The 20,256-nt window shown below is 39.6% G+C and overlaps 2 protein-coding genes and 2 pseudogenes across 4 annotated transcripts; 1 reads left to right on the top strand and 3 right to left on the bottom strand.

Annotated features, from left to right (window-relative positions):
* Positions 1–1,719: 1,719 nt before the first annotated feature.
* LOC121788541 (U11/U12 small nuclear ribonucleoprotein 35 kDa protein-like) lies at positions 1,720–4,561 on the bottom strand. Of its 3 annotated transcripts, XM_042187194.1 has the most exons (10): positions 4,082–4,405; positions 3,933–3,984; positions 3,795–3,842; positions 3,664–3,705; positions 3,296–3,366; positions 2,919–2,934; positions 2,498–2,588; positions 2,356–2,431; positions 2,130–2,208; positions 1,720–2,041 (listed from the first exon to the last, which is right to left on the bottom strand). In XM_042187194.1, exons 3-10 carry the CDS (start codon positions 3,825–3,827, stop codon positions 1,892–1,894), a joined length of 558 nt encoding a protein of 185 aa, XP_042043128.1. In that variant the 5' UTR covers positions 3,828–3,842; positions 3,933–3,984; positions 4,082–4,405; the 3' UTR covers positions 1,720–1,891. The 3 variants fall into 3 exon arrangements, with proteins under 3 accessions (XP_042043128.1, XP_042043126.1, XP_042043127.1); XM_042187192.1 differs by lacking the exons at positions 2,919–2,934; positions 3,664–3,705; positions 3,795–3,842 and having other exon boundaries at positions 3,296–3,381; positions 4,082–4,179; positions 4,267–4,561; XM_042187193.1 differs by lacking the exons at positions 2,919–2,934; positions 3,664–3,705; positions 3,795–3,842 and having other exon boundaries at positions 4,082–4,179; positions 4,267–4,561.
* A 3,755-nt stretch (positions 4,562–8,316) lies between these two features.
* On the top strand, positions 8,317–11,151 carry LOC121788539 (annotated as a pseudogene).
* A 703-nt stretch (positions 11,152–11,854) lies between these two features.
* On the bottom strand, positions 11,855–16,078 carry LOC121788544 (annotated as a pseudogene).
* Positions 16,079–16,668: 590 nt separating this feature from the next.
* Positions 16,669–18,814, bottom strand: LOC121788543 (pentatricopeptide repeat-containing protein At3g05340-like). The gene has a single exon (XM_042187195.1). It carries the CDS (start codon positions 18,799–18,801, stop codon positions 16,810–16,812), a length of 1,992 nt encoding a protein of 663 aa, XP_042043129.1. The 5' UTR covers positions 18,802–18,814; the 3' UTR covers positions 16,669–16,809.
* Positions 18,815–20,256: the final 1,442 nt, after the last annotated feature.

The following is a 20,256-nucleotide window of genomic DNA, read 5'->3' as shown; positions in this document are numbered from 1 at the left end:
AGAAGAGGCTGGCGGGTGTGAACATGCAAACTACACACCTCAACTTTCATCCTCAACTCCTCACACGTCTTCGAATCGCCATTTTCACTCTACACATATTATAAAACTATATCTCTTATAATTAATATAATACTCGATTAAAGAACTTCTGGGACAATACCCCAACCTTTAAGAATCGAAATCAATGTGGTCAAAATAAACTGTTCGGATTAGTTTTATTTTTACATTAAAATTTAAATAACATTTTATAATCGGGTAGTTGTATCAAGAAATACAACCTTTGGTCCAAATTTAATTACACCAACGTATCCTTAAATTTTGTCATAGTTTAATCAGACATCAATTTTAAAAGATATAACGGAAAGTTAATTGAAACATGAATTTTAAAAGATATAACGGAAAGTTAATTGAAAAATTAGTGAAAAGTGAATCTTATTTTTAAATATTACTTCATCCGTCCCCAAATAATATGCACTTTAGATTCGGCACGGATTTTAATACAAAATTGATAAAGTAGGAGAGAGGTAAAGAGAAAAAGTAATTAAAGTATTGTGAGTGGGAAATGAGTCCCACCACATTAAGAAAAGAGTTTACAAAATTGGAAAAATGCATATTTTTGTGGGACGGACTAAAAAGATTCTTATGGGACGGAGGAAGTATTTTATAATAGAATATGAGTGAGAATAAATTAGTGAAATATAAAATCTATTATAAAAAATGATAAAAAATAATTACATTGTAGGACATATGAAAATTGAAATATGTGATAAATTTTGAAAGGAAATATAATTTAAAAGTTGATTACCAAATTACGAAATTTTGTTTTTTTTTTAATCAAACTTTCACTATTTAAGATTTCTATGAAAACTGACATGATATTTGGGAATGCAAATGTGAGAAAAAAATGTTCCAAACTGACATTCCAACCATATCATTTTAAACTTTGAGGTACTTTTGGGCGAATATTTTTTTTATTTCTCACAAATTTATAAAGTGATCACAAATTTTAAACCTGGACCTTGTACCAAATTTCTCACAATTTAACGTTCCAACCATATCAAAACTATCATAGCAAAATTTAAACTAAAGTGACAAATGATCAAAACAAGATTAGTATGATAACTCTAGGGCTATTTTTTTTTCTAATTGAGCGTTGGGGAAGTCGCTTGTGTAAAACTTTTATATTCGTTTTTAGTAACTGCAAAATTAGTATCTAGTGAATGCATGTTGTATATTTATTGCATATCATGAAATAAATAGCACCACATGTTTCTGCTTTGTTTCTTAGGGAACTACGTAAATGGTCCATGAATTTTGCGTTTTGCGCGCCAATCGTCTATGGACTTTAAAAATTTTATGGGTAGTCCCTAGACTAAAGTGTAATCACATTCGTGATACTTTTTCACTATTCATCACATTACACTAAAAATGTTCCCAAAAGGCGCAAGTACAAATGTCATTTGAACTTATGTTATTTGATCTTTTGGTTTTTTGGATGTTAATTATAGATCTTTACGACTTGTCATATGTTGATTTTTTATGGTTAATTGTGGATGTTATGACTTGTGACTGAGAAATTTTAGCTTTTAATGTTATGCAATGAGTACGAATACTTCGATTTTTTTAATCGGGTATTATATACTCCTGAGTGAATTTTCAGGATTGGACATCTAAGTCGGATATTCAGTCTTCTCTACTTTATTTTCTATCATACTTTACTTTCTTTTTACTTTAACTATTCCCTCCGTCCCATAAAAATATAAGCATATGCGTCAAAACATACTATTCACTCAAATTTTACAGGGGTGGGTAGAAACAGGTATACCAAACGTTAAAATGCTGCATTATGCAAAAGAGAGAATGATGGATCCTCATCCAACCATTGCGCCAATCAGCTCCTCCTTCCGTCCACATGACTTCTGCCATGCGATGTTGGTCGCCTGGATGAAGAATGTCCAGCGTGTTTGTGGTGCTTCTCCGACCTACTTCTCTCATCCAAGTCAGAGGAGCCACTTCTTTTCCTTCTCGGTGGAGATGGGATCTAATTCAAATAGTAAATAACAAAAGTTTCAATCAAAATGGACACACGAACGAGACTCCATCTGTGCACAGCTCCTTATTTTGCTTACCTGAAAGCGCGACATATATCTTCCTTCGGGAGGTGGTGGTATGCCCAGCCTCTTTAAGTCATCTAATGGAATTTGCCTCCTGTTTTCTCACAAAGAGTATGTTTCCAGATTTAGTTACGAACTTAACGACATACTATGAGTTTAGCAAAAGGAGGTGTGTGGTAGCATGCCTATTCTACTGGTTATAATAGTACTATAAAACAAAAATAGGCATATATAGACATACAGTGGAGCCCGGAATGGTCTTTCTCGTCCTCCGAATCGAAGTTGCCCTGATTCTTTCTTGCCACCAAGACCCCCACCTGTCGAACAAGGTACAGTCAAGCTCCCAGAATAGAAAACAAAGCAAAAGGATAGGTTTGGCTTACCTAGCCTTCTAGGAATCCACCCAGGCATCAGTTGCTGCCTATTGTAATCAACTATGATTTCAGAACCATCAATATAAGTATGATGAGCGTCCTACATATAAAAGAAAATAAGCTAGCTCACTAAATCACAAATGAACATCAATGGGCAACATAACGTTGTGGGACCGTTTGACTACTATAGATTTGCAAGCATACTCAAAATCTAGATGCATACACAAGCATCCACACATAGGATAGGATCCACACATTAAAATTTTAGTATACTCTTCCATATGTAAAATTAATGAAAACATACACAAAATCTAAAGGTTGTAAGGAATACACATTTGATCTTAGTATTCTTCACGGAGTATGATAAAATGAAGGGATCAATAGAACAAAGGGTTCAGGATGCGTCTGAGAAATGTGGGCCAAGACTTACCACATTATATGCACACCTGACACCACAAGAGGAATCATTAAACAATATTAAAATCATGGTTAGGATATTATATAATAATAATAATAATAATAATAATAATAATAATTAATAATAATATGATAACATCCAAGAGTGTTCTATTTTTATCTCTCTTTCCCCTGGTAAAAAGCTTCTGGTTAGTGGTTACTACAATGTTCTATTTTTATCCCTGCATGTGGTGATTGTTTGAAGGAAACCACGAAAATACAGAACAATGGTTCAGACGACTTGGAGGTGCACTAGCTCTCTTCACGCGTGCGAGCACACACATACAGAGAAAATGGGCATCTGAAGAACTCAAACTAAGACCAGGATGGTATACAGAAAAATTCATGCACCTTGTATGCTCGACGCATGTCCTTCTCAGTTTCAAATTCAACAAATGCATAACCACGTGAGGCACCCGCCACTGAAGAGAAACAATCTACAGTGAGCTGGTTATTTATGTGGAATATAGAAACAAAGAAGCACATAGTAAATAAAGAACATTGCAAGTCATCCCTCAAGTATAGAGTTCATCCATCCTAGAAAAACCAACTCCAGTTCCTACTTTGGATAATGCCAGCATTCTATCAGTTATTGCCCTAGTAATCTTCTTTGAACACACGTAAAACACTCACCAAGTAGTTTGTAGTTATACAATATTTCGATTACCAAGTCCCAAAACAACCAGCTGATTTGATAAGGCTAAGTTTGATGTATAAACCTGATTATTCAGCCAGCATGTTGAATTCCATCGTAAAGAAGCCTAGTAGCAGTTGGAGAGATACTATCAGTAGGAGAGACAAGCAATTTCACATGCCAAGATCAAGAGACTAACGAATGGAATTTAACTACCAGAGGCACATAGTTGTTCATCAAATTTCGCATAGATGCCTAGTAAATCTGAAAAGTGATTACAGTTTAGCCAGAAATTCGCTTGCTCTTACTTGAAAAGGCAACAAAAACAAGAATTTGAATGAATGGAATTTGTACCTATGTCCCTGATCAACCGCGAGTTCTTGACAAGCCCAAAATCGCTCACAGCCTGAAAATGGGACCGATGGAAGAACCCAAGCTTATTGCACAGCAACACCGAATCGACATTTAAACTTCCAATTCAATAAAGGAACAACATGAAATACCTTGCGGAGAGTGTCTTCGGTGGTGAGATGAGAGAGACGGCCGACAAAGAGGGTGCAATAAGGATCGCCGGTGACTTTTGGGTCGCCGAAGGGGTCATCCGCAAGAACAATTTAAATTGGAGAGCGAAAACCTAATATCAGGCGCGATGAGATGAATTAGGAATAGGTAGGGTGAATTTGAGTACATAGGGCTGCTTTGGAGCAAAGGAGAGCTCTGTAGACGCCGTTGTCGTGGGGAAGAATGTCGGTTCCGTCAATGCTTCCGGCTTGGATAGGATGGTACTCATCCGAGTAGAATACTGAACTTAAACTGCTGCTGCTGCCGCCGCTGTCTCCGCCACCGCCGCGGCGGCTCATTTTCACGATCCGACTTAGAGCGTCCACTATAAGGTGGACGCGGCTATAGCCGCGAGCGGGGCGGAAGCGGGGCGGTAGGCGCGGCTATTATAGTGGAGGGGGTGTCCGCCGCGAGGGTGGACGCGGCTGGTGGGGGAGGGCGGCGGACGAGGCTTCGCTGCGAGTGGGGCGAGGACGCGGCGGTGGGTGTATAGGCGCGGCTATAGCCGCGGCTATTATAGTGGCGGATATCCGCTGCGGCTATAGCCGCATTTTTTGAATTTTTTTTTTTCGTTTTTTCATCTATAAATACCACTCCCCTTTTTCCCCCACTCCCATTTTCACAAAATCCATACACCCACTTTCTACAAAAACACTCTCTACAAAATGCACCGAGGAGACGACGAATCACCCGACACTGAGGAATCGGGATATGACAGCAATCCATCTCAGCCGTCGGCCCATCATTCGCCGCCATCGGGTATTGGCGGATATGCTTCTCGGCCGTCGGGATTTGGCGGATATATGGCTCCGTCACAGCCTTAGAGTTGGAATCAATCTCCACCACCGTGGGCATCGAGTCCACCCCTTCCTCCATCTCAGTCGTGGAGATCCTCACCAACGCCGCCCGCTTTATATCGGAATCTGAGTCGTTCCGCTTTTGGAGATTACCGACCCAACCTAGACGCGCTTCACCTGCCGCGGCCGGGTTCCCCTTTCCAAGCCAGCCAATCTCAGATCACCGAAGCAGATCAAGACGCATTTGATACTATGCTGGGTCTGCTCAGTTCCGGCATCCCAGATACGCCGGCAGCGCGGGTGGAAACACCCGTTCTGACCCGAGGAGGTAGCGGCAGTCGGGGCTCTGGTGGCGGTAGGGGCAGAGGCCCTAGGGGCGGAGGCGGCAGTCGTGGCACCGGCAACGTCGGTGGACACTCGGGCAGCTGCCCCGGCATTGCGAGTAGCGAGGGCAGTGGCGCCGGCGGTAGCGGTGATCAGCCCGAGCGGTCCAGCCGCGGCAAGCCATACAGCAAAGACGAGAGCATTGCCGTGGCGAAGGCGTGGGATTCTATCACTTCGGACCCCGTGGTGGGTACCGATCAGAAGTCGGGGAGTTTTTGGAGGCGCGTCATGTTGGCATACGAGGAATTGAAGCCCGACGGCGCCGAGAAGCACGACCCAGAACAGATCCGAAAAAAGTTCGGTAGGATACTGCGGGCTACCAAGCTGTTCGCGTCCATATACGAGAACAACCTTCGCCACGCCGAGAGTGGCCGAAGCGTAGCAGATGTTAAGACCTGTCGGAGGGCCAATACCACAAGACGGGCCAACCGAAGTTCACCTTGTGGGAGGAGTATCTTGTCCTCGCGGATTGTCCGAAATTCAGGTCGATCGTGGCGAACGAGGTGGAAACAGCTCCTGGCCCGAAGCGCACAAGGCACAACCTTGCCCGGGAATACAGCAGTGGGAGCGGCTCGCACGAGTTCGAGCAGTCCGACGAGCAAGTCGAAGAGCCAGCCGCGACTCACATTAGGCGACGACGGCCCATGGGACAACAGGCCGCTATCCGCAAAGCCAGAGGGGGTAGAAGTGTCTCACGCCAAACGGCGGCCGCGTCCGGATCGCGCATCCCCCAGTCTGCCCCAATCCCACAGCCCACGGTGCAACCCCACGAAGTATTGGCCAATAGCATAGACGTAACGTTGATGCAACAACTGCAAGACGTATGCAGGTCATACGCAGGTGAAACTGACCCGTACGTCAGGAACGTCTACAAGAGGCTCATCAATCGGCTTGAGAGTCGACTGGGGTTGGTTGATAATGCGCCTGGGGATACCGATGCCGGCAGCAGCGAGAGAGGAGGAGGAGGAGAAGAAGAAGAAGAGGAAGACGAGGAAGCCGACTCCGACACCGAGTAGACGGTGCCGGAGTTTTGTAGTTGTATTTTATTTTAATTATTCGTTGTATAATTTTACCGGTTTGCAATACAACGAATATTCGGGCCTAATTACCTCGTATTCTAGTTATTTATACTGCGATTATTTAAATTACACTTGATTGAAACTAAAAAATATTTAAAAATAAAAATTGATTATAAAATTTGGGGGCTATTGAAGTTGTCCACTATAGTGGCGAAAATAGAATTTTGGGGCTATGGACAACAAAATTGGGGCTATGAACAAAAAGTGGGGCGGGGCTATTGGGCGTGTCCGCCTTATAGTGGACACCCTTACGTAATTTGGTTCGTGTGTGCCTATGTAGAATAAATATAGTCATGCATTTTCTCAAAAAAAAAAGGTTCAAATTTCAATATAAAAAATAAAATGGTACTAATTGACATGTTTGAAAAATCACTGTCATTGAAACGCAATGCATAATTTGATATACTGCACTCTAATTTGATTATTAGTGTATCAAATTGCCTCCCTGATTCCAGTCCATTTTTTGTAGAACATGAAAATGGATATGCCAAAAAAATACTCCTGTTTAAATCAATTATTATATTGTTATTAAATTGCTTTTTTTGTATTTGAAAAGATATCATAAATTAGCAATGCTTTTGAATTTTTTCTGGATATTAATCATATAGTTACCCAATAAAAGATACTATAATAAATTAGGAATGGTTTTGAATTTTATCTTGATATTAATCATATATTTAACCCAATAAAAATTTAATCATTTTCTAAGTTTACATACATTTAATTGAAAAGGTATTAATTTTCTAAATATGTATATTAATTTATTTTAAATTCATTTATATTCACGAATTGATTTTACCTAAAGTTCAATTTGTACTAATATGAGTAGTATATTTTGAAGTCCAAATGTTAAAAAAAGTTCTAGGCAAGTATTTATGCTGTTTCATCAAATTTAAAAAATAAAGATTTTGACAAACTAAATTTATACATTAAAGTTGGGTAACGGTGAATCCAATAATAGCCCACTAATTTAGGAGGAAACGGTGAAAGATGAAATCGACGTTTTATAAACGCCGTTGTCTCTCCTTTCCCACCAATGAATCCGACCGTTGGGACAAGCTTATGAGACTAGTATGAAAAGTAGTATTGCAATTCTACAAATTTCAGCGAGGAAGAAAGGAAATAGCAGCCTCGTTTTGATTTGGGTGAAATAATGGTCGCACGAACCCCACCAATAGGGATGTCAATTTAGCCCGCAACCCGTGGGCTGACCCGAATAGCCCGCCAAATTTATAGGGTTAGGGCTGAAAATTTCCAGCCCGATAAAATTACAGCCCGATTAGCCCGCACCCGATTAACCCGCAACCCGTTAGGGCCAGACCCGAAAACCCGATGGGCTGGCCCGGAAACCCGATAACATTTATATTGTTCTATTTGTTTGACTCTAATTCGACACTTCATTGGTTATTTTATAATACAGATTACTGAAAAAATAACTTTCCATTTTATATATTAAATATATAAATTATATATTAAGTTTTTATTAATATAATAATAGATAAATGAATTAGAAACTTCAAATTCACTAAAAAAATATATTTAAATTTCTAAACATGCTTTAAAATTTCTTGATGTTTATGTTTTATGTTGCATAAATCTCAAATATTAGTATTTGATCATGTTAATATTTGAGTTTACGCATATATCTCAAATTTATTATAATTAAATATTTTACATTTTATAAATATAACTAATTTTTACCATTATTTATTGGATTTGATCGCATGTTAATTTTATCAGTAGCAACCCGATTAATCCGATGGGCTAGCCCGAAACCCGAGCTTTTAGGGTTAGGGCTGAACTTTTATAACCCGAAAAAATAACAACCCGATTAGCCCGCACCCGATTGACCCGCAACCCGAATAGGGTTGGCCCGAAACCCGGTGGGCTGGCCCGATTGACATCCCTACCCACCAAAGCTTGCGGTGGTGGCGCCGCCCATCAGTCCCACTCTCCTCCGTGAAACCGTTAACAAGGTATACATCTTTTGTTACGTTTGTTTGTCTAATTTTTAGTCGAAGAAGTGGCAGAGTCATATTGAATTCCGTCCATTTCACATTCAATCTTCAACTAATTCACATATATATGCCATCGCCCTTCCAAAATCTTTAATTAACATGTGTGATGGGTGGAAAATCAAAATTTAAAGTTTAATTTGCATCTGTAAGGGGGGTTTATAATGTGATGGCTTCATAGCTTTGATACCGAATTGAGGATTCCATTTATTGTTCACAATATATTGTAATCACAAAACATATGTATGCCAATGTTGTTTGTATCATATGTTTGATTTTAAGGTGGATCGATGTATGGCTCGGCTGCAAGAGCTTCAACACACAGTGATGAGTCCTCGCAGCTATAGAGTGGCAATGCCAACAAGCCTCCGCTGTAAACAGTACTATTTTCTCCTCTTCTTGTATTCATCTCTGTGCCTTTCAATCTATGAATAACATCACATTTCAAATTCAAGGTTAAAGAATGCTAAATCTCGAAGATCCCCTCCTGGAAAGCTTCTAGTAAGTAAAGGTTGTTTGTCTCTACTTCTCTCCCTTACTCCTTATATCCATAAAAAACCTGGCTAAATTCCACGAAGGTACGTCATGGGAGATGATATCCGCCATTTGTACCCGGAAAAAAAACATTTCCAGTGATGGGAAAGACGCTTGAGCCTCTCGCGTCTTTAAAACCAAACACGCGAGAGCGTCTTGCGTGTTTAATGATACACGCATTTGCCTAATGCGTGTTTGGTTTGGACACAAAACTCACGCCCATACCCATCTGACACTACCATGCAGGCTTCCACGTCTCTCCTCATGGGAAGGAAAACATCACATCAATCTTGGAGTGAGACAGTGTTAGCATTCATACACTAAATTAAGAACACGACAACAGTGGGAAAATTATATTTAAAAACAATAAATATTCAGTGAAAATGGATTTTATATTGAATTTTAAGTCAGAATAAAAATGTTGAATTAAATTGCGGAGTATATACTATAAATTGTTAGCATCAGTTTTTTTTCTCTCTCTTGAATGACATTTATAGTATCTAATGTGATTATTTAAAAAAAGAGTATTATTTAAATGAAATGAGTATTATTTAAATGAAATGAAGAGATGTTAATGGGATAGCGACAAATATTAATGAATGGTATTATTACGTCAATTAATGCAACTGATCATATAATATCCAATCAAATTTGCTGAAAATGTTTATTATTAATGATGGGAATGTTTCATTTTGCTTGCCTGAATTGTGTTATTGATTGATTAAGGCTGTAATATTAGAATTGGATCACACCTTAACAAATTGGCTAATTTATTGTCGCCATAAATTAATATTTAAAAGATTTGCGCCTATACTAATATAATTGTATTTTAATTTAAATAATTGACGCTTGAACAAATTCTTAAACTCAATATAACCTACCTAAAATATTGAATAATCGTCTCTGAGTTGTTTCAAAATAGAAGTCTTTTTTCAGACATGGAAGCCTGCATGGTAGTGTCAGCTGGGTATGGGCGTGAGTTTTGTGTCCAAACCAAACACGCATTAGGCAAATGCGTGTATCATTAAACACGCAACAAGCTCTCGCGTGTTTGGTTTTAAAGACGCGAGAGGCTCACGCGTCTTTCCCATCACTGGAAATGTTTTTTTTCCGGGTACAAATAGCGGATATCATCTCCCATGACGTACCTTCGTGGAATTTAGCCTCAAAAACCTTCATTTTGTCTGTCTCTACATTTCACGCCCTTTTAAAATTGTACATATGCAGACGAATGGCGCAAAATGCTGGCTATTGGGAGAAACAGTTGGAGAAATCCTACAAGCAACACAGTTTGCCAGAAACGTAGTTGAGGCAGTGTCCTCCAAGCCTCAAAAACCAGTAGACGACGAGCCTAAAACACCGTTGACAAAGCAGAAGCCGGACCTGGAAAACTCCAGTCTGCATGCACGTAGAAGGAGGGAGAAGCAAGTTGTGAAACAGAAAGAATTAAACAACGCACCTTCTTCTCTAAGACGAGCCAAGTCCAAGATTAACTTCAAGGTCTCGCCCTTGCAGAACGGAGAGTGTGACAAGGAAAACTGCCGGTACATAGCTAATAGAGTCTCACCAAGGAATAGGCCATGGGTGAGGAAGACTGTCCTATTTCCAAATCCCTTGTTTCTGTCATCTCCCACATCACCGCATCACAAGTTTGGCAAGACAAAGTCACCCATGATTGCAAAAAATCGACATACTCCACATAGGTTCTTGCTCAAGTCCCCTCATCCTCCTCCACCTGCTGCTGCCTCCTCCAAGTTCCAAGTGAAAATCAGAAGCCCTCCTCTTTGTATTTCCCCAACACGAGGTGCTGAGAGGGCGTCATCAGCTGCAGCAAGGCTGAGGAGATCATTCTCGCCTTCGAGGCTGGCCAGCAAGCTGGTGTATCCACTGAAAAGCAGAAAATCCTTGCCACAGAATAGTGAGTTGATGATGAAGAAGACAATGAGTGGATTGAAACAGCGTCCTACGTCTTTTTCAATGCGATTCTCCTCACCTCGGAGAGTTTGAAAGTACATACGTTTCTTGATTTCTTTCTTCTATGTTATTTGTGTTGCAGATAGATATATTCCCAATGTCATCGCAGTATGCAGTTTTTTTCTTTTGTAACTTTTTTCTTGATATATTCTTTCACAATTTGATGTAATGAGTCTGAACGGTACACTCGGCACTTTTTCAACGAATAAACAAATGTACCAATAGTATTATTTTCTGGATAATTTATTAGCAAAGTCAAATTTACTAAGAAAATCTCATCATAATAGCACAAAAAATATTTACTCTGCTAATAAGCCACTCAACAAGGCAAAAAAGTTCATCATAATAGCAGTAGTGTGATGATGATCTGTTCTCCAGCACAGATCATCATCACTGCTGCAACAATGAAAAACACATTCAGCCACAGTGCATAATAGCAGTTCATAGCAAACAAGCAAAATATGCTAGAGGATAGATTTTAAAATGGATGATGGCAAGTAAGAAAACAGTTCCTTAGTCGAAAAAGAGAGACAAATTATATCAGTTCACAACAACAAATTCAGTAAACAGAGAAGATAATGGGCAAATAAGTCAACCAAATAAGCAAATAGTAAAGTAAACAACCACACTTCCAGATCACAAATTTGAATTTATTTTAGTAACTGGGGACAACTCTTCAAAAGGGACTTTTTTATTTTCTAGATTAAACGAATTTCTGAAGAAGATGGCTGAATGTGTTTTTCATTGTTGCAGTTATGATCTGTGCTGGAGAATGGAGGGACAAAAAAGGTAAAAGATGTTATCACGTACCACTTTAAGGGGCGAACAGCACAGCCACAGGTGTTATTTCAATGAAAACGACAGATTCATTTATTCATCAGTTTGTGCTACATGAAACGTCAGGTTATATAGCAATTAATCTGATCCAGATGTGGAGTCAAAACAAAAGATGCTTTTCATCTCCCACTAACAATACTATAAGAGCAATCTAACAGATACAAGAATGCAGTCAGTGTATGCATTTCAAAAAGAATATATGTAGCAGCACTCATGCATGAACAGTGTATGGAATCCAGCAAGAGTAAGCAGGAAGCATTACACACTGGTACAGAAAATGAAGCCACATGGGATACAATGAACATCGTATTTGGCCATGGTTCTTCAAGTCATCATAGAATTTCTCTTATTTTTCATGCCTCTCAGTTTCAGCGGACTCCAAACCACTTTCTTTTGCAGTGCTACCACTGTTGGATGCTTGGGCTTCCATGACCCAGGGACCTGTGAAGGAGGACTTCCTCTAAATTTACTACTTCTGGGGCCAATGGGTGTTGCTTCTATCGCCTCTCTCGATTGTGGCAATGGGGAAGACACTCTTGAAGTTCTCCAAACTCTTTGTGGATCCCAAACGAATGATTGCCGGCCCATGGCACGCTCATTCCTCATCATTCTAGAAGAAGATTTTGGAAGTGGAGTTGCCATGCTTGAGTTGGATTCGGGCCGGAACGTTGCAATTGATGATCTTCTTTTAGGCTGGAAAACTTGACCTGTTGTCGTTGCTGGAGGTGGTCTTACAGCCAAGGAACCTCGTCTTGCTTTCAAAACTTGCTTCCCCTTGTTTTCTCTCGATACATTTTCTCTGTCTTCTCTAACAGCAGGGAGATAGGGCATCATACTCTTCTTGTTTGCAGGAGTTGGTGGCATGAGGTTTGTGAGTCTTCTAAGTGGCAACCTTAGTGATGGGCCCAATGGTGGTTTCTTATTATCTGCAGTTGAGCTCTTCTCTGCTTGGTTTGATGTTAATGTTGGATGAGTGGCAAGCGAGGCCAAAGCTCTGTTTTCCTGTTTTATCCTTGTTTTCCTTTCCTCAGCTAATTGAGTCTCGAGATCTCGAACCTGTTTTGGGGAGTGTTCTAAAAAAATTAGAACAAAGACCAACTTAATTACATAATAAAAGAATTAATGATCTACAGATATTTGTACCTTATCTTGAAGATTTTTACAAATATGTTCTCTTGCAGCAAGCCTTAACTGCAAAGCCTGCACGTTGTCCTGCAACTTCTTGGCTTCCTTCTCATCTTGTTTTGCCTTTTCTGCCTGTTTATGCATTACAAGCACAAAAGAACTAAGGATTAGTTGGAAGACTTCGTAATGCATCTACTACATGAATAAATATTAGGTTAAGGTTATTGCATCATACAAGCTGCTTGTATTTCAAAAGCTCTGCATGATCTGTCTGTCTCCGGCAGGCCCATGTTCAACTCCTCGGACACGGCTGGCAAAATTCAAGGAGCAAAGAGTTTCTCCAAGGTCAGCCGAATTCGGGCTAATTTGAACAAACATCAAAGTTTTACAATCTCCGCCTGCAATGGAATTGAACTTAGCATTAATACACCACCATATGCTAGGATAGAAAGAATCAGGTTTTCAACAGACCACGACAACTAAATATTAACAGTCAGGTTTTACAGACCTAGGGAACTTTGCAGCATATGAGTAAGCTTCGAGTTCCTGTTTGCCCAAGAAATAAATTGATCAGGAAGCAGCTTTGGAATAATAGAAAATACACAATTATGTAGAGATATAGTGCCATGCCTGTAAGGAACATGAGAACTCTTTGAGGCTAGGGCTGAGATAACATCTCCCAATGCCGCTAAGGATTTATTTATGAATTGAGACTCCTTCAGTCTTTCACCTTCAACTTCGATTCTACCAACACGCTCACTTCCTGCCAGGTCAACCAGCCATAAATGGCTTCTCGTTCTTTGCCCGTTTATTATATTTTCTCCAGCTACAGTTACCCGCAACAAGCTGAATCAATATTGAAAAAGGAGAGTTAATGGAAAACAAGAAATACCACTACAAAGAACATTGCATGACTCTGTAGTCAAAGAGACTTCCTCATTTTCCCACCAAGTCCATTAAGCTGTTTTATAGTCTAAGCAGCAAATAACCAAGAAAGAGAGCTATGTAGATAACAGAATAAGCTTATCATTACCAGTGAGATCTGCTACTGAACTCATTGGCATTGGTTGACCCAACAGATCTTACTTGACTTCCTGATTTAAGCAAACTCCAAACTCCATCTGTATCATAAACACGAGCTTCAACCAGTCCAGGGACTTCCTGAGTACCCTCAGCTGATTGTTTTATGTCCAACCTGCATTTGCACAAGAGTTAAATGCTCATCATCCATTGCCTGTGAAATCATTGTAAAATAAACTGAATTTGTAATTTTAACCCTTGTTAAACGATTGTGAGTTATGTATTGTGCAAAATTCGATATCCATCCATTCCACTTGCATACAAGATTTTCTTTGCTTTGCAACTTCATTCAACAATTTCTATTGTTTAACATTTTGCGATGAAGACTGAGCATCTAGAATACTGATGAAAGCAAGTTATATCATGTTGATTTCTTATGCAAAAGATTTCCTCAAGAAACAAAGGAAAGATAGTCATTAATATCAGAAGCTTACTTCTTAGCAGGTTGGTTCGGGTTCTCAACCAGAAGATCCCTTATCTTTTCATTGTAGACCTCCAACATGCTAACAAACAATTCATATCTCATCACACAGCTCCTTTCCTTGGATATCCTAAATAGCTCTTCCAGGGTGCGATAGTTTACTCCTCTATTGTCTGGAGTTCCTTCCATGGTGTATGTCTTTCCGGTGCCTGTTTGTCCATAGGCAAATATGCATACATTGTAACCATCCAAGACGGAGGTAACTATAGGCATAGTTTGGTCAAAGACAGCCTCTGCAAAAGAGGAACACATGGAGTTAACAAAGAAATTGTTATGAGAAGTTTGAGAATAACACATCTACATGCTTAAAGAAGTGGGTCGGAGTATACAACTTTACCTTGGTTGTCCTCAGGTCTGAAAACATAGTCAAATTTGAATTGTTTTTTGGAAGAATCAGAGCAAATCATCTGGAGCTCATTCTCTTGAGATGAGTCAAAATCAACAACTGATGTGGAGCCTTTCTCAGTCTCATCTTGTTTCAGTGGCCTGCATCTACAGAAGACCCTAATATTTCCTTTGAGTTCAATCACTTCATTGTAAAGCTTCTTTCTTTCCGAGCATTCTTGGAGATACTTCTTCTTCAGTAAATCACACTCTTCATGGTACTTATTCTTCAGAAGTTCATGTTCCACACCTAAAATCAATTAAAACACAGCACACAAAAGGTCAATCTTAGGTCAAAAATTTCTCAAAGGAGACAGATGATTAAGAAGGGTGACGCACTCAGATTCTCAAGAGCAGTGAAAGCTTCAGAACCAAGTAAAGAATCAATAGTGATGCTCTTTACTTCATTACTCAGGCGTGCATGTTCTTCTCTGATACTCTGCAACCGGAGTGATAACCATTAGACTTGACGCTGGAGAAAGATCTTAAAACAAAAATGTACGTACATAAATTATAGTGTACCTGTAGTCTGTTGCTAAGACCTTCAATTTTGCAAAAAATCGGAAGAGTCTGTGAACATGCTTCCTGAGTATCATCAGAAGAAACACCCGTATCCACTGAATCGCAATTACCTTCACATCCTGAGACACATCTCAAATTCAAGAAAAATAAATTCCCAGAAATAAGGAAAACGCAAATTTCACTAAAAATTGGGTCAAGATTTTACAAGATTCGATAACCTAGCAATTTCTGAAACCTTGTGTCGAGAAAAAGAGAAGAGAACGAAAAAAAAAGCAGAATACCTGAATATTCCTGTGGTGTCTCAATCGATTGATCTGAAAATAATTTAAAATGAAACCCTATCAGAGTCAAATTCAAATTCACTACTTAATTCCAGATGTATGTATAAACAGTTATGCAAGAAAGAATTTCAAACTGACCAGCATTACTAGGGGATAGAGTAATACACTGATTAAAACTCGAACAAAGGGTTTCCAGAGCTCGATCTGTAAAAACAAAGAATTATCCGATGAACAAACAAACAAAAAACAGAGAGAGAGAGAGAGAATTAAATGTGTATGCGCGCGTGAGTGTGGAAAAGAGAGTATACCGTCCATGATTGCAGTCAGAGTAAACGTCTCAGTTTGTGAAAACGAGTAGAGATCGAAGAGGTAGAACACAAAGAATGATTGAGAGAGAGAGAGAGGAATGGTGGAAGAGAGATTGAAACGGTCGGAAAAGGGTGGTGTTCTTTAGAATTTGAAAACAAAAAATTTTGAAATTGAGAGGATCCATTGGACTATAACGGCTAGTTAGAAAACGCCAGCTTATTGGGCCGGGTCGGGTTGCAGCGTTAATAACCATTCTGTGCTTAAACATTTTTAGTTAGTATAGTTACTAAAATACCAAATTACCAATACTCTAAATTAATTGTTAGGTCAAAATATTTAGATACTACATTAACTTCTTTCCATATGCGTACAGATTATCTGCAATATATGTATTCTTATTCAAAATAATGGTCACTACTGGAAATAAGATACAAATTGTTGCGAAATGGAAGTCAGAATTAAATGGAAATCCTCGTTATTTGTTACACTAAACGTTTAGATATGTAAACTCCTAAATTAGTTTTGCAAGGATGAATCTTGAAAAATCTACTTTATTTTATCGATGTACTATAAAACTGCGAAATTTTTTGAAGCATGCACTAAATTATAGTACTAGTAGTATCATTGATTGGTCGAGTCTATTAGCATTATCTACATGAATTTGAATTTTTTACAAAATGAGTCTTTCTTTATGAAGATTGATGAATATCACAAATTACAATGTTAATGCAGAAAATAATTTAGTCATTGTCGTCACATTCACTTTAGCCAAAAAGATCAACAAATTGCATTCTTCCTTCAAAATATATCAAAAGCTCTATATTCAAACTCCAAAAATCAACTCAGCAAGCATCAAAACTCATCATCTTCATGCACAACAAACCATCCAATAATATGGAAAATGTGCAATGGAGCTTGAGCAATTTAGGTCAGTGGTGGAGAGGCCATCATCTCTCATGTGTCTAAACAACAGCGTCAGCACAGCGTAAATATCGTCGCCTTGTTGATGGATTCGATCAGCAACAACAAAACTGTGAATCTTCTTATTAACCTCAATCCAACTAGCACCTGTGTCTTTCGCAACTCCTATCTCGTTCATCTTCTTTATTGTTCTTGCTCGTTCCTTCCACAACCCTCTAGAAGAGTAGATGTTGGCCATGGAGACAAACAGCACTGGACTATCAGGTGCCGCTTGAGCCAGCTGCTCGGCTGCATAATTCCCCACGTCAACATTGCCATGGATGCTGCAAGAGCCGAGCAATGCTTGCCAAACAAGTGCGTCTGGTTTCACCCGCAACCCCTCTATGAAACTCTTGGCTTCTCTAAACATCCCTGCTCTGCCGAGCATGTCTACTACACAAGCGTAATGCTCCACTCTCGGCCTCATTCCATACGTCATCTCCATGGATTGTAACAACTCCATGCCCTTGTGCAGGAACCCAACATGACTACAAGCATGAAGCAAGGACAGAAATGTAACATCTGTTGGTTCCACACCGGCTAACTTCATCTGTTCGTATAACTCGAGCGCTCTCAACCCATCACCATGGCGAGCAAAAGCTGCAATCATGGAGTTCCACGACACTTGATTCTTCTTAACCATGCCCTCAAAAACCTTAACTGATCCTTCCAACTCCCCACATTTGGAATACATGTTGATTAAGCCATTGCTAACAAAGACATTCGAAGCAGAACCCTTCTTGGTCACCATAGAGTGAATCTGCATGCCTAGACCCTGAGAAGCACCAATGCCAAACACCCCAAGAATGGCTGAAATCATGTTGGGATCGAGATAGGCTCCCGCCTTCACCATCTTCACAAACAACCGTATAGCCTCCTCCCCGTATCCATTCTGTGCAAAACCAGCAAGTATAACAGTCATAGACACCTCATCAAGAACCTCAGCAGACTCAAATATCCGCCACGCCTCCTCCACACAACCACATTTTGAATACACATCCATCAATGCACTCTCGATGCACAAATTCGATTGATACCCCATCTTACAAACCACACCATGAATCTGAGCACCTTCCTTGAGCGCCAACAGTCCAGAGCAGGCCGTCAGTGCAGCCAAATACGTCAAACCATTGGGAGAAATTGAACTGTGGTACATTTCCACGAACAGGTTCAAGCTCCCAGCATAATACTCATTCTGCGCCATTCCCGAAATAGCAGCCGTCCAAGAGACAACATTCCTCTCCGCCATCTCATAAAAAACGCACATCCCCAACTCCAGCGACAAACATCTGAAATACGAAGTGGTTAGGGCATTTCCGACTGTTACATCCCTGTGATAACCACTTAGAATCGCCAATGCGTGTAGCCTCTTCACAATGGCAAGCAACTCCTTTCCACCACAAGCCGATAGCACCGAAGTTAAACTCGCGTGATCAAACATGTATTCAGTAGAGCCCAGCAACAATTTGAAATATCCGAATCCGGTTTCCAAGTTTCCCACTTTAAGGAAACCCGAAATGAGCGAGTTCCACGAGACAGTGTCTCTAAGCGGCATTTCGTCGAACAGGTGGACTGCATCACTAAGTTGTCCGCATTTGCAGTACATATGGAGTAAACAGTTGTAGATGAGCTGAGTGTTTCGACGAGTGAGTGGAGCTCCGACATCAAAAGATGGAGGGTTCTTGATGAGGTAAGCGTGGAGGTGAGAACCCAGGCGGATATTGCCTTGTCTGCTGCAAGAATTGATCAGTTCGATGAGGTTCGCATCTGTGAAGGAAGATAATGTGTCTTTGGAGGTGTGAGGTGAAATGTGGAGGGATGAGGTTGAGGAACGGCACCACGAAAGAAGTAGAGGCGGCGGAGGCCGGAATTTCGTGAGGACGCATCTGACAGCACTCATCCATCAAACTAATGCAGCGTCACCGTTAAAAATGACATGATTAGAAATTAAAGTATTAAACCATATCTCGGGCTAACCCGTTCGGGTTTAGGCAACCCACTTAGGTTATTGGGCTATTTGGATGCAGGCTATTCGGGTTATGGATTTTTCGGAACATAAATTTTCAACCCTAATCCAAATTCGCCGGGTTTCGGACTAACCTATTGCGCTATTCGGGCATAAAAACTTTTTAAAATAATATCTTTTAATCAAAATTTCCTCTATATAATAATTCTATATTTAGACACTTTTTTATTCTTCTAAGTTTAGAATCATATAAAATTTACAAACTTTCATAAACTTCGTCCATCATAGTTGGAGAGAAATCTTTCATTTCGATCAATTACAACATAATCAAAGATAAATCAAAATTAAATCAATCAATTTGAATTAAAGCGTATGTGCGTATCATTATTTTAGCATTGAGCATAATTAATTTTCATTCTTTATGAAAATTAAAAATCATATACCATACATAAATCTTTATTAAAATGGTAAATATATTGAGATTTTGATGTGTTAATTCTTAATTTTGTTTTGATTGGCTTTGGCGGTGGTAAGACAGCAGTGTCAGATGATGGGCGACGGAATAATGAGTCGAGGTGGAACTTGAAAGTTGATAGTTAGGATCGAGTGGAATGTAGAATGAAAATTGAAGAAGATTAATGATTGTGCCACTTAAAATTCAAGAGACTTCTCCTACACGTACATCTCTTCTCTTCTCTTCATAATTTATGGGCTTGACACTATCTTTTACTTCACCCCATCACTTTTACTTCTCTTAATTACAAGACATCTTTTGCAACCCTCCATCTCTTAACTATCTTTCTTTTAACTATTCATTATATAATTTCTTTAATTTAAAAATACATTTAATTATAAAATATTTATTTAAAAACATAATTAAAAAAATCAAAAGTTACAAATAAAAATCTTAAAAATTAAAAGTTTCATGGTTAAAATACATAATTAAAATCTTAGAAACTAAAAATATATAATTTAAATTATAAAAATTTAAAAATAAGATAATAAAAATTTTAAAAAATTACTTTGTCGACGCCTGTGGGGTTGTTGCGCAAACGACGAGTCGGCATCAGGGGAGTCCCAATTGAGTCTTAAGAAGCTCAATTATTTGGCAGTGTGCTCGAAATTGGATCGGCGTCATATGAGAAGCGTCAGCCGTTTTTGCCGCGAACCACAGTCCCGTTAAACGGTCATTCGTTGTTAGGAGGGGGGCGTCTGGCTTGGTTCACCTCATCCCGTGCCTCTAGCTCTAGCCGCCTTTGCCGCCTTCACACCGATCGGACGACGTCCCCCACTAGAGCTCAAGCCCCCTGCATCAACTCCCGCAAACTGGCTTGCAACCTCCTCGTTGTGGCTCGGATCGGCCACCGCAACCACCACCACTTGAAGTGT

Source organism: Salvia splendens, unplaced genomic scaffold, assembly GCF_004379255.2.
Source record: "Salvia splendens isolate huo1 unplaced genomic scaffold, SspV2 ctg1070, whole genome shotgun sequence".
NCBI lineage: Eukaryota > Viridiplantae > Streptophyta > Magnoliopsida > Lamiales > Lamiaceae > Salvia > Salvia splendens.
This window is presented reverse-complemented; position numbering and strand designations above follow the sequence as displayed.

Coding starts and splice junctions, on each gene's coding strand:
- LOC121788543 (XM_042187195.1), bottom strand. CDS start 18,801: ATGAGTGCTGTCAGATGCGTCCTCACGAAATTCCGGCCTCCGCCGCCT.
- LOC121788541 (XM_042187192.1), bottom strand. CDS start 4,438: ATGAGCCGCCGCGGCGGTGGCGGAGACAGCGGCGGCAGCAGCAGCAGT. Junction 3,985..4,081: donor CCGAAGACACTCTCCGCAAG/GTATTTCATGTT, acceptor TCCCATTTTCAG/GCTGTGAGCGATTTTGGGCT. Junction 2,042..2,129: donor GATATATGTCGCGCTTTCAG/GTAAGCAAAATA, acceptor TATTTGAATTAG/ATCCCATCTCCACCGAGAAG.